We start from the raw sequence: 14,887 nt of genomic DNA, 5'->3' as shown, positions 1-14,887 counted from the left end.
GGCCCGTCTCTGGTAAGAGACAGCATCCCACTCCTGACAATGATCATCTCTGGAAAGAGACAGTGGCCCACTCTTGATAAGGCTCATCGCTAGAAAGAGACAGCAGCCCACTCTGGACAAGGCCCATCTCTCGCAAGAAACAGTGGCCAACTCTTGACAAGGCCCGTCTCTGGTAAGAGACAGCGGCCCACTCCTGACAAGGCCTGTCTTTAGAAAGAGACGGCGGCCCACTCCTGACAAGGCTCGTCTCTGGTAACCCACTCTCCCCACGCCTCACCTGTCACACATGCCACTAAGCAGTCTCTTCAAACATGTCGAGCCTCAAGCAGTATTTTGTGGAACATGTCGGGCCAAGAACAGATTTATAACCAGTAATAAAACAGTGAGCATTAATCTGAAGCAAGAGCTGTGTGTGAACTCACCTCCCACCAGTACATGAAAGAGCACTCACCCGCAGGCACTTTAGGTAGTGACAGCGCTGGATCACCTCTTCCACAACAGATTTCATGAATAAGTGCAGACCCTCAGGGGTCACGGCCTAGGGAACAGAAGAGAAGAAAGGTTAAATGATGGATGAATAAGAGCAGTGCTAAGGGGAGGAAGCAGGCTTCAGCAGGCTATCATGCACCTCACAGGCTAAGGTCAACAAGCTCAGGTAGGTGCTCAGATGACCTCAGGTCATGATGCATGCGTTAGCAATATAAACCGGTGTTTAATTTGAGTCGGTGGTTTCCAGTGCTCAGCACCTGCTCTTTTTTGTCTGCACCGGCACCTATGACATGCCTGCCACATGGGGGCACTGTTTGTCTAATTTAGATATTAGCACAACAACAGCTATTTATTAATTCAATACACATAAAAAATTACTCATATCTGCCACCCAAGCGATTGTTATAGCCCTGGGTAGCCTGGAAGAGTTTAAATTGTCACACTTGTAGGAGTGTGATGGTTAGTAGTTGTGTTTGTACTGCTATTGGTAGCGCTGACATGGCAATAGGTGGTATAAACTGCAGTGGCCTCCTGACGAGGTCCCTGACACTTATTGTTTACAAAGTAAGCACTGATATAAGCCATACAGATCTACATGCAACAACAGAGCTCAGCAATACATTATTTGTTTCTTAAAGCAGAAAATTTAGAACAGTAATTAATAGGCACTTGCACCAACCTCTGTGAGCTAGAAAAAACACACTGAACTGTCTTGCAAGATAGTTACGTTATATGTACATTTGTTAAATAGAGCTAACTAGTTAAGAAACACAGAGTAAATACAAATGTCCAAGCTTCTCCAGTTTAGAGAAACCCTGGGCCACATTAAGGAATGGACGGGGAACAGGAATCCTGCTACGGTGAGAATATAGGGTTTTAAACCCATTTGTGCCTTGGATCTGCAAGCCCCCACAGGCTTTGGAAGACATATTTTAGTGGCATAAGCTGCTCCTGGTCTCCTTCTCCCATTCCACAATGAAGCATGAACCTCAGAGCCAACAGCTGATGAACCCTTCACTGGAGGCATTTCCTCAACAGGAGCTGAGATCAGACAACTGATGAGCCTTAAACTAGAGGGACTACTCAACAAGACCCGAGACCCAACAGCTGATGAGCCTTACACTTGAGGGGCCTCTCAACAAGACCAGTGACCCAACAGATGATGAATTGTACACCGATGGGATTTCTCAACAAGACCTGAGATGCAACAGCAGATGGCCCAACACTAGAGGGACTCTTCACAAGACCCAATACCTAACAGCTGATGAGCCTTACACTAGAGGGATTCCTCAACAAGACCCAAGACTCAACAGCTGAGGAGCCTTACACTAGAGGGATCCCTCAACAAAACCCGAGAACCAACAGCTGATGAGCCTTAAACTAGAAGGACTCCTCAACAAGACCTGAGACCCAACAGCTGATAAGCCTTAAGCTAGAGGGACTCCTCAACAAGACCCAAGAACCAACAGTTGATAGGCCTTAAACTAGAAGGACTCCTCAACAAGACCCAACAGCTAATGAGTCTTACAGTGGAGGGACTCCTCAAAAAGACCCGAGACCCAACAGCTGATGAGCATTAAACTAGAGGGACTACTCAACAAGACCCGAGAACCAACAGCTAATAGGCCTTAAACTAGAAGGATTACTCAACAAAACCCAACAGCTGATGAGCCTTACAAAGGAGGGACTCCTCAAAAAGACCCGAGATCCAACAGCTGATGAGCCTCACACTAGAGGGACTACTCAACAACAGCTGTGATCAAACAACTGAGGAGCCTTACACTAGAGGGCCTCCTCAACAAGACCAGCAACCCAACAGCTGATGAATCGTTCACTGATGGGATTCCTCAACAAGACCTGAGACGAAACAGCAGATGGACCAACACTAGAGAGCTCTTCAACAAGACCCGAGACCCAACAGCTGATGAGCCTTAAACTAGAGGGAATCCTCAACAAGACCGAGAACCAACAGCTGATAAACCGGACACTGATGGGACGCCTCAACAAGAGCTGGTATTAGACAGATGATGAACCATCTACTGGCAGAACTGGTCTGGAGTAGCTCCTATCCAATAGCCCTGCTCTGGAGGTACTTCTTGAAAAGAGCTGTTTGAGACAACCAATGGTCCCTTCACTGGAAATGAGATTGGAAAGCTGATGAGCCATTCATTAGCGGTACTTCTCAACAAGAGCTGGGGTGGGACAGCTTATGAGTCCTCCACTTGACATATTTCTCAACCAGAACAAAGATTATACAGCTGATAGGCCCTTCATTGGAGGTACCTCTCAACAAGAACTGAGATTAGACATCTGATAAGCCCTTCACTGCACGTATTCCTCAACTACAGCTGCAGTCAGACAGCTGATGAGTCCTTAACAAGAGGTACTAATCAACAAGAACTGTGGACAGACAGTTGATAAAGCGTTCACTGGAGGTACTCTACAACAAGAGCAATGGCAAGACAGCTGATAAGCTCATCCCTCGAGGTACTTGACAATAAGAATTGAGACTAGACAGCTGATGAGCCCTACACTGGAGATATTCCTCACCAAGAACTGAGATCCAACAGCTGATGAACCCAAGACTGGAGGAACAAGAGGTGAGATCAGACAGATGATGAACCCAAGACTGGAGGAACAAGAGGTGAGATCAGACAGATGATGAACCCTCTACTGGCAGAGCTCGTCTAGAACAGCTCGTATCCAACGCCCCTACATTGGAGATACTATTTGAAAAGAGTTGTGAATAGACAGCCAATGAGCTATTTTGCAACAAGAACTCAGATTAGATAGTTAATGGGCCCCTCACTGGAGGTACGTCCAAAGAAGAGTTGGGTGAAACAGCTTATGAGCCCTTCACTTGAGACACTTCTCAACAAGAACAGAGATTAGACATTTGGTGAGCCCTTCACTGGAGATATCGCTCAACAAGAACGGACATTACACAGTTGATAAGCCCTTGAAATGAAATGAAACTTTATAAAGCGCTCTAATGCCCAGGAGTGTCTAGGCGCTACACGCAGAAAAGGGTAGCCTATTGGAAACTAGAAAGGATACAGGATAAACTATGGATTGAAGAGCCATGATTTAAGGGCTTTTCTGAAGGCTGACAGGTCCGATTTTTTCTCAATTCAAGGGAGAGGGAGTTGCATAGTCTGGTTGTGCCAGCAACAAAGCTCCTCCCACTCCAGAAAGATTTTTAAAATGTTAGGACTACAAGATTGTAGGCCGCAGCATATTAGAACAGTCTTGAAGGAGTATACCGATGGAAGCTTTGCCTGAGTTAGTCGGGGTCTATGCCGTGGAATGCCCTGAAGGCAATGCAAAGGGCCTTAAAATCAATGCGCTTCTTGACAGGAAGCCAATGAAGATAGATGAGTGCAGAGGAACAGACTTATGTTTGGCAATGCCTAAGAGTAGACGGGCAGCGGCATTTTGCAGGATCTGAATTTTGTTGAGACAACTTTGCTGAATATTGACAAATAAGCCATTACAGTAGTTGATTGGGCAGGGCACAATGAAGAGCCATGTGGAATGCCACAAGTTAAAGTTAAAGGGGGTGAACTGAAACCTTCAAGAGCGACAAACTGTTCTTGGTCAGAGAGAAAAGATTTAAGAGGAGTATGTGCTAGGCCTCTGATACCGATGGAGACAAGATGATCTAAGAGGGTATTGTGGTTGAGTGTGGCGAATGCTGCCGAGAAGACCAGAGCAGCATTGCCTCCTGCCTCAACAGTTTGTCTAATTTACTCTGACGCTGTGCTTAGGGCGAGTTCTGTGCTGTGATGGCTTCTGAAGCCAACTTGAGTGGGATGAAAATGACCATGATGCTCAATAAAGGATGTCAATTCAGAGTTGGTGGCCTTTTTAACAATTTTTGCAGGGAAAGAGAGGTGTGAAATAGAACAATAGTTGCTGGCGTCCATACCCTCAAGGTTAAACTTTGTGAGAAGAAGAAGGATAGATCATTAATAGAAGGCAGTGGGAGGGCTAGTGTTAGGATTGATTGTAGATGTAGGGTCAATGAAGTGAGGTCAAAGTAGTGGCAATTTATATTAAACGTTTATAGAAGTAGAGGTAGTTGATATCATGGCTGAGAAGTAGTAGTTCTTGATATTGTGGCTAAGATGCCGTGGTGGGTAGTTGGAGCAGACCTTGAAATAGTAGAATATATCCATCACAACCATATTATCTCGCAGATGAGTCGGGCCCTGATCTAGTTTCCACAGCAGATTTCCCCTCCTCTGTTGCGCCTGCACAGGAGACACCTTCATCTTTTGGGTTATCTGGCATGGCACGGCTTTCCGACTGAAGGGGCTTTATCTGCCATGGAAGGAGCCAACTGGAAGAGGGGGAAAGCTCCAGAAGAAAATGCAGCAATCATCCCTTAAATGGTGGAACTTCTTTCAACAAATAAGGGTGCTTCAAATGTACCCCAATTGCTGTGTTGGAAAATGGAGCTTCCACCACTAAACACTGGTGCAATTTTAGTGCTCACAAATCTCACCTCAATGCAAGCTAGGAGACGTTCCCATCTTGTCTGTTACACTATTGATACATCCTATTTAAAGGCAGCCACCCTTGTCACTGTGAGACAACCGATGCAGTAGATGTGCCACTCCAGATCTGCCCCTTTGTTTAGTGCCCCACTGGTGTACAGAGTAAGAGACCCTACACTTTTACTGTAGCAATATTGTGTGAACAATCCATCCATGAATGTGGCAATTTTGCCACTGAAGGGGTGAATGATAACCCTTCCATTTTTAAAGAATTTTCTATTGCCACCCTTCATGCGTTCATAAGGGTCTGGCACCACCTGGCAGGGTAACACGATTCTCTAGGTACAGAGTAATGGATGGCATTGAAGCCCTTGACATAGCACTTACCTCTTTGTCCAAGTTGGGGCGTGCACGGGCATCAATTTTCTTATTGAGGGCTTCCAAACTGGCCTGCAGGTTTTCGGTCTGCAAATTGCTTTTTGCTACCTAAACTCATGAATAAAATAACAAATTAGAATTTAATTCACCAATGAAAGGCACAAGCCACAGTGGTCCTTGAAAAGGCCTCTTTACTGGGGCGAGTTCAAGTTTGATGGTGGAAGAGTAATTATGCCACGCACTATCCTCAGTATTAAAACTATAGTGTGGTTGGCCCAGGGGAGAGGTGGGTGAGCCAATGACAGCTCATGGCTCAAACCATTCAGGTTCTGCTCTGGACCTGCTCTTTTGTGTACCAAGAGCCACAGCAGGGCCAGGTTTAACGTAAGAGGCGTTCGGATTGGCTTCACCGGAAATGCCACCAAATCATAACACCAAGAACCAGGACTGTCTCCTGGTATGTGTCATTTACTGTTTATCTTCTAGCGTATATTGTATTTACATGGCTCTGCCATATATTTAAACTATAAACAGGCACAAGAGTAGAACATCTGCCTCGTGTGTCTCAGAATGCTCTCCTTTGCCTGCCTGTGACCCTAGTGTGATGCAGACACTTGGGGCCTGACAGGTGGGAAAAATCATTGTTGCAAGCACACCTCTTGCAGACACAGGGATGATTACAAAATGCAATTTGTAGTACGTTTTGCAGAACTACAATAGTACTACACACTACAAAATGCTATTCATAAACCTATGTGTGGAGTTTATGCCTCCACCACTCCTATCTTTTTCTGTGCTGACATCTCCGATCGCCCGACTGAAGGGGTTTTGAAAGACACCTTCAGGCTATTCAGGCATGTAAATTACACTTGAGTAATTTAGATGTGTAATTTACTCTTACACTTTTGAGTAACTTTACTACATTTGGCTCTTCACAAAGTCCAGGTGCAATGTAACTCAAAAGTGATGTTTTCCACGTGTCCAACCCCTGCAAAAGGGGGTGGAGCCAAACTTACGAGTGTAAGTTACTACTGCCCCAAAAAAAACAATCAAAGGACAGTATTAGAGTTCTGGTGCTAAAGTATTTGTTTATGATGATAGCAGTTTTGTTTTCTCCGTATCATCTAATGTTTTAACCAATAAGTGACTAGTTCTGGTAATGAAAATTCATAATCTGTTTATTCTTCAAAGGAGACAAAGGGCAAACACATGTTGCATGAATTTCATATTTTTTCCAGATGGTTCATCAGGGCCAATGAACAATGACTTTAAAAAAGGGCAATATTCAATAATTGTTAAAGTCCGTTCTTTTTATACAGTCATATTCCAAATCCATATAATCTCTCTTTACATTGGGACAACAACAGCCTATAGGCTCAACAACAGAACTTTATAAATCATGAAATTTCAGCATCAGGTTCTGCATGTTAACCGCACCTCTATTTGCATCCTCACAGTAAAAAATAACAGTAAGTCCAGCACCACACAGGACTAACCACTGGTAATGCAACACCCCCCGTAGAAAATAATGGAGGGAGGAACTTTAAAAAAAACTCAGGAAATAATGCAAAAATAAATTAAAATAGTTGAAATCATTAAACATATTAATAGACATAATTTAATGTCACGTAAAATATATAAAAAGAGTGGATATTTTTAAAATAATTATAACGGGCCTAATTCACAGAACTAACTTAAGACAAAATCCTAAACTTACTACCATTTTGGTATTCACAGAAGGCACTTACTCATTTTGGTATTCACAGAAAGCACTTACTCATTTCGGTATTCACAGAAGTTAGGACTCCTAACTTTAGGACTCCTAAATGCCTTCTGTGAATACCGAAAGTCTTAAAGTTAGGATTTTTCTCAATTTAGGAGTCCTAAAGTTAGGACTCCTAACTTCTGTGAAAAACGAAATGAGTAAGTGCTTTCTGTGAATACCAAAATGAGTAAGTGCCTTCTGTGAATACCAATATCAATGGCAAAGTGTCGTGTAGGATACAACAGAGCCATCATTAACTTTGAGCATCTGCCCTGCATGTTATCATCCACTGGCTAACTCCTTCCTTCCTTTAGTAATCTCAGCTCATTTATCCTATAACCCCCCTTCACAGAACATCATCAGCTTGCTACCTTCATATTTTGATGTGTATATCGCCTTGTGCACTTGTCCCAGGTGATAGTCGTTCACACAATACTCTTTACATTGTATTTACATTGCTAGCTCTAAGTTACTACATTCTTGCCAAGTCTGTTAAGTTCTCTATGACCGATGGGTCTAGTGGGTTCTGTGTTGGACAATCTGGCAGCCTACACAGATGCTCCTCTTAAGTGATGCAAATGTCACCTTCTGAATGTACAAGGCCACCAGCTGCTAAGACGCAGTACAGACTCTGTATAAGTAATATAAAAGGCATATGTTACCCAGTTCATCCAGCAATTAATTATAAATGGGATTCTGTCACTGGGGTGGGGAGCTGGAGCGGGGGGAAGGATTGAGAAGCTGGTATATTATGGGTCAGAGTTTGCTGTTGTTGTCTCATCTAGGCATTTGATGTTCTGCCTTACTCTTACATAGTTCGCTCACTGCTTATGGGAAACATGCAGGGTGTGAGGGGGGGACATGTTAACGTCTCATCTTGGGGAGGCCTCCCAGTGGCGTGACGTTTAGGGGGATTCTGTGGATGTGGCTGCTGGTGGGAGGCTCTCAATATTGCTACGAAACTGGAAGATGTCCCGCCCCTATCAGTCAATATGCAACTGGCTAGATGCATGCCACTTAACCTATTACAAATGTGAGACGCTCTGACTTCAGGGCGATCTGTGTATCCTGTTATAAGAAATGCCAATAAACAGATTTTATAAATAAATAAATGGGATTCTGTTAATTACACGTTCAAAGTAAACAAACACTGACTCTTGTTCACCAAAAGGACATCCCCAATATGGAGCGCCAGAGATGCAAGAAATCTAACACATTGTGGCGTTCCACTGATACAGTAAGCAGAATGTTTCTGATTATAAAATCTAGAAACGACCAAGCACACACACTTCTAGAGGTAATCCTCAGGTTCGCGATAATGTTGGTTTCTACGAATAAATGTTGTGGACAGATAAACCAGATAAAAATGTAAGCAGCAGCAAGCAGTGCCTCGGGATGATAAAAGTCACAGCAGGCATGCTATAGAAATCCTCAGTAAAGAGCAAAGATGACACAGTACTGGGTGGCCATTTGTGACCTAGCAGTGGTCCCAGAGAAACCTGACACAAAACAAACTTCTGGCTCTGGCTCATCAGTTCAACCAGATGTTGCCTGAGAATATGTCTCTTTACACCACAAGCAAATACCACGCGGTAGGTTACAACGCGGACGTTACATCTTCCGCGTTGTTACCACGCATGGCTTTACATCGCAACTCGTTTCTACGACTTGCACTAGATAGCGCGCTGGACTTAGGAATAGTATAAATTACTATTCCTACTCCAGTTAGCGCAACAGCAGGGAATGTGTTGGATTTAAAACCCAACACATTCCCTGGTGTTGCGCACCACTTAGCAGAAGTCGTTGAAACGACTTGCGATGTAATGAAATGAGTGTTAACAACGTGGACGATGTAACGTCCGCGTTGTAACCTACCTGCGTGGTATTACCCGCGTTGAAACCACTCTTTCCCGTTGCCGGATGCTGTCCATGCAACCGAGTCTTGGGGCAAAGGAGAAGGCAGAGTAGGTGGAACACCAGCCTCAGATGAAGAGTTAAAGGCAGGAAGCGGGTCAGCATTAAAGGTGTCTGCCGTGGACAGAAGGTAGAATTTTAGGATAAACACCGGCCATGTGAATGCGTTCTGTTTAGATTGGCTTTGGGTGAATTTTGACTGATATGGAGATTCTGAAGAAACAGCATACAGCCAAGCACATAGGACCTGTGCTGTACACCCCTCATGTTTTTTTACCTACCAACTTGCTGTGCAGGTGTTTATTACTGCTTTCAATGTGTTCCACAGCCGATAAAGACCATGGGAGGAGGATACTGGAGTATCTTTAGAGAGACTCCTTGAGACTGCTTTACCATCTGCTTGAATCAGTCCTGGTGTAACTCATGTGGTAGAACTTTGTAAATGTGTGAGGACTAGCCCGAACAGCAGCCTTTGCATACCTCAATTAGACACAGCTCTCCGACAACAGCAGTGCACCAGGGTGAAAGTGCCTTCAAGACGCGGGTACTTGAACCATTGCTAGCCCATAAAAATTATAAATGGACTTTTCGATTGGTCTAAGAATGGTGTCTGTCTCTGGCGAGCTTTCCATGGGAAACAATAAATGCAGAAAACATGACTTTTTTGCAGTTCTGCCGTCTTGTGAAGCAGAAATGGACCTTTAAATAGGGATGGTGGGATTGAGCCATCAGCTTGAAAGAGCAAAATAACTGAAATATTTCACTAGTGGGGGAACACGAATGAAAGCAAAGGGTCAGCGCAGGTCATGTGACTGTGCCTGACCAACGCATGGAACGTAAGACTGCATCAGAAGCCTTCGTTTGCGCCTCCCCTAGAGGTTCCTTTCTTCATCCGATCTCATCTACACCCTACTGACCATCTCAGCTGCTGTGGTCTTTGGAGCTCACCTCCCCTTTGATCTTCACTTGCAGGTTTGTCAGCAGACGCTGGATCTTCTCCAGGAAAACCATGTCAGTCGTCAGGCTTTGAAACCGGACCTCAAACTTGCGCACAACCTCCTTGGCCTGCGGCGGGAAGGAAAGAGGACACAACTATGTTAGTCATCAAGCAAGACCCAAGCTGTAGAGAGCCCAGGAGCCATGAAACGCCAAAACACAGGAAGCAGTCCTAACAATGGGACCAGAAAAAACAATGTGCTGTGAGAAAATCACCGCAGAGAGCGGCAAAGGCCCCACGCCACAGGACATGGGCAAAACCATGGACAACCAACATATCTCAAACATGATTCTTGGAATTCTTTGGATTTAAATATGTAAACACATTGCAACATAAAATACATTTAAAAAAGTTTTCCACACTAAAAAGTATGAGGGAAGAAATACCGCTACAAGTGGCACAACATTTAAAAGGAGAAATGGGAGGAAAGACCCAAGGAAACCCTTCTGAAGTAAAGGGAGAGCAGCAAGACAAGGGGATAGAAGATAAAGGAGAGGTCAATCATGGGAGGACTCGACTCATCAGAACAGAGAAAAGAGAAAGGGGGGACAAACCTTTACCCGATATGTCAGTTAGTAGGTGTTTCGTAGCTTCAATATTCAGTCTTATTTTGGGTCATCAGCTGTAGCACCAGAGACACTGAGTATATGATGTGGATATCACCCGAGCAGGAGTAGGAAATCCAGGAGTTAGCATCCGCTCATTAGTTAAAGGGGGGGCGGACTGGTACTGAAACTGGGAATAACTGAAAACGTTTCCTACTGTTCTGCATCAGGATCTTGTAGCTAAATTACAAATTGTCTCAGAATTCTCAGATTCCTAACAAACAGCGGCTTCAATTGGAATACTAAATATTATTACAAGTACCACCAGAAATTAATGACTAATTTACGGTCCTCTAACTGTGGTCTACCAGAATGTTGACTTTCATATATGTGCTGTGGTAAATTATCCATTGGAATAATGCGCCTTTCTGGTGCACGGGGCAGTGTGTAAATCCCGTGTGAATCTACAACAGATTCCCTGCTGGAATCTCTGAGGTATTCATCCTGTTCCACTGATTGTAACTGTAAGCTTCCAGAGTGCTTTCTTCCCAGATATTCAGATGCTAAAATTAACCAGTGGCACAAGGAATGTAGGGAAGATTCCCAGCTGGAAAATGCAATGTTTTGCAGATACTCATACAGCCACATCGGATTTAGGAACTTGCTTAGTGAACGTCATAACACAGTTGCAACCCCCAACCATTTATGTATACTTATACGCTCAACATGGCTACAAACATTGAGGCTATTGGCCTAGAATATCTGTCAACCATGTATTGTGTAGACTTTGTCACATGTTCCTCTCTAGCAGTCACCTAGGTGATTTCATTTTCTCACCCCTTTCTCAGAATCACAATATTAACCTCTATCCTAGAGCTCCATGGTCCCTTCCTTATAGGGTTGCTGTGGTGGAAGCAGAGATATTCTGTGATACCCTCCACGCTCTAAGAATAAATACATCTACTCACCTGCTCAATACATTTGGACTCCACTCCCTCTAGGTCAACCATGATGAATCCTTCCGAGCAGTCAATGCGGCTTGCTGCCTGCTCTAGATTCTTGCGGAATCTCTCAACCTCTTCTGGAGAAAAGTTGCCCCCTTCTGCGAAGAGTCTGGAAGGAAAGACAGAAGTTGAAATTCATGCTACAAGATTCCCTTTAGGGTTCAACTGTCAGCTATGGAAATGGAAGACTTGCTTCCCCCTGTTAACCAAGAAGTGTCATTCGGGACGTATCTGTACATTTCCCTGTGTCTCAGGCAATGTTGTGTGTGCTTTGAAATGGGTCCAGACCAAAATGTAAAAACAGGGGGAAATCTATCTAATTACCCTCAGCATGACACCACAAAACACTTGGCAAACAACAGACAATCCCAAGAGATGTCAGCAGATGCTGACCATGGCTTCACAGAACACAAGACAGACTTGTTGGGTGGGACCCTATCTCACATCAGGTGCAGTCAACTGGCGGCCATACTTGATGTGGAGGCAAGAAGAAGGGTTCCAAGCCATGTTAGTCTCTGCAGGCCTCAGATACCGAACGGCAAAGACGCTGGCCCCTGGACATATCAAGAGTGAGGAACATATTTGGCCACACAAAGCCCAAACCACTCTAATAATTACCATGTTTGTTTCTCTTGGTCATCCCTCAGTTTTTTAATTATATATGCTGATTATTGAAATATAGAAAGTACATTTACTCATGCCATACCACATTCCAATGTATTAATCAAATCTGCTTGAATATGTTCACATTATTTCAGATTACTCTAATCTTCTGTTCTTGTTTGTATAATGAAGAAGGCTTCTTGGACGCTGATAAATTCACTTCTCGTTTATATTTTCAAACAAAGAGCAGGGCTCCACAGAATATAAGTAGGTGTAAAGGGTGTAAGGGCTTTTCCTGCTAATTCTTTATGAAAGGCTCACTCGACAATGGTTCGAATTGTTATAAGAAGAGGGTGTGAAGAGATGGAGAGGACAGTCATACTAGACACTTGAGATGGAAGCCGTACAGAGCCATATTGCCTTCCTTCATGGAAGGCTACTGGGAGGCCCATGTAGCCTTGGCTCTACCTCGATGGGCTTATCTGCCTGCCTGCCAAAGCAGGCGAGAACAGCAGATGCTGCTATTTTACTAACATTGGTAACACTGTTCAGAACAGGTATTCCGGCAGTGAACCATCTTTTAAATTCAAATTAGGCCCTTTCTTTGGTGCTAAGGTTAGTTTAGTTAGCTAAAAAGATGAAGGTGTGGTTGGAAATATTTATGTAAAAAAGAGCTTTTATGATTCCACCCGTATGTTACAGTATTATTTGCTATTCACACTTTTAGTACATTTTGTCACTACTGTTTTGTTTGTGTTCATAATTATCACTACACATATTGTAAACAGTAGAATATGATTTTGATTTTATAAATCAATCTTTAAAATATATCCTTGGTATCCTAGTGTGTGGACTTTCCATAATGAAAGGGGGCTTGAGCTCGACTAATTACCGCTGTGATAGCTCGTAGGATGGATTGATCCCAAAAAAGCATCTCCGTCAAACAGTGCTCAGTGGGTTGTGGGGTGTTAGCAGTCCAACAGGCTTTCAAAAACAGTCCTTTGGGCCAGGAGGTCTGGAACGCTGTGTTCTGGGCAAAATGCAGAAAACATAGTAACACCCTTACCTGAAGCTTTTAATGAACTCCGAGTTGGAGTCGCGCAGCATCCCCAGCGTTCCCTCCAGGGTCTGGCGGTAGGTACGCATGGAGACCTTAATTCCTTCCACATGTTTATCTCGGTCTCGATACAGAGAGTTGGTCAGAATGATCAGTCTGAAAGAAGAGCAGAGCAGGGGTGAGAGTGAGGATTTATGATGTTTGCAGATGCACCTTTGACTTTCCTTTGTCATTCAAAATAACAGAGAACAAACTCTCTGGATCTGACTTACACTGGCGTGGAAAGGAGAATGGGCTGGTTCTAGGAAGAAATGGAAAGTTGAAAGAGTCTCCATTACTTGAGAATTACCCCCTGAGAATCGTCACAAAAAACATTATGGTGGAGGTAATTATGTGGGACAATTCTCCACCGGTGTAGAATCCTCAAGTAAAGGGCCTTTATCTGTAGCCCCAAAACTGTCCACCCAAATCCAACTCAGGCCCTTCTTGTAAAGTGCAAGCCATGATTTGGACTAAACGACCACCCTTGAAACAATTCCAGCTGCAGTTCTCTAAGCAGTCAGCTCTTTTCAAACTGCACTTCCTGTGGAATCTTTAATAGGTTGTCAAATGGATGCATCTGAAAGTTGGATTTCAATGTTCGCAGTGTTCTATCTAGAAAGACTGGAGAGCCTGACCTGAAAGTTACACCGGATAAACTCTAAGATGGGGACGATCAGTGAAATGCCCCCCAACATGACATAAGCAGGCTTTGGCCTACATACGTCCGAGTTTGGGGACCCTGCTGCCTCCTGTCGCACTGTGCCTCTGAGGGGAATGCAGAGCCAAGAGGAGGCCTAGACTAGGTGACACACGAGAAGGTGAAGTCCTTCTTTAGAGCTTCTCTAGTGTATAGAGGAACAGAACAGCTTCTATCACTACAAGAGAAAGGCTCAATACCAAAGGCTAGTGAAGCTTTTAAGACAATATCAGCAGTTCGGAAACATGCAAACTCCCTATGTCCCTTTGTTCACAGGGGGAGCATGCACAGGTGATAATGTGCTTCAAATGGACCCCTGAAGAACAAGTTATTAACCTTCGGTAACGATCTTTCTGGTAGATACTCTATCTAACCGCAGATTCCTCCCCTTGTGAATACTCCGCCCAGGCATACAACAGTATTCAGAGAGTTTTCGGCGGTGCCTTTGTGCGCTGGTGGGCGGTGTCGTGCAGCTCCATGATAATGTCATTCTAGTCTGGAAGTGATGTACAGTGTATAAGCACAACCCTCGCGTGCTGACATCAGTTGTTTTCTAGGCTGTCTGCGCCCTCATCTGCATCAGCAAATTTGTAAGATTATCTACACTGGGGCCATTCTAGATGGAAAAGAACTTGAAGGTGAGGTATCTGTGGTTGGATGGAGTATTCACCAGAAAAGATCATTACCAGATATAAGTAACTTGTTCTGCTGATGGAAACTAACTGCAGATTCCTCAACTTGTGAACAGATACCAAAGCAGTACCTCCCAAAACGGTGGGTCTGTGAACTGGCTCAAACCAAAAAGTCCTGTAGGACCAAATAGGTACAATGCCCCTCTGTACAGACCTGACTGTAGAGGCAGTATTGCTTTGTGAACACGTATACCAAAGCCCACGT

The 14,887-nt window shown here is 44.1% G+C and overlaps 1 protein-coding gene across 2 annotated transcripts in view; it reads right to left on the bottom strand.

Annotated features, from left to right (window-relative positions):
• The window catches only part of CCDC180 (coiled-coil domain containing 180), a 592,866-nt gene that overhangs the window by 239,072 nt on the left and 338,907 nt on the right, over positions 1–14,887 (bottom strand). For both annotated transcript variants that reach the window (XM_085613885.1, XM_085613886.1), the window contains exons 21-25: positions 13,261–13,407; positions 11,556–11,700; positions 9,994–10,110; positions 5,376–5,474; positions 452–538 (exon numbers count right to left, since the gene is read on the bottom strand). In XM_085613885.1, the coding sequence (XP_085470011.1) occupies positions 452–538; positions 5,376–5,474; positions 9,994–10,110; positions 11,556–11,700; positions 13,261–13,407 (595 nt within the window). The remainder of the gene's footprint in view (positions 1–451; positions 539–5,375; positions 5,475–9,993; positions 10,111–11,555; positions 11,701–13,260; positions 13,408–14,887) is intronic.

The sequence above is a fragment of the Triturus cristatus genome, chromosome 1_2 (genome assembly GCF_964204655.1).
Source record: "Triturus cristatus chromosome 1_2, aTriCri1.1, whole genome shotgun sequence".
Lineage (NCBI taxonomy): Eukaryota > Metazoa > Chordata > Amphibia > Caudata > Salamandridae > Triturus > Triturus cristatus.
Note: the sequence above shows the minus strand (reverse complement) of the source record. Positions and strands in the feature narration are given on the sequence as shown.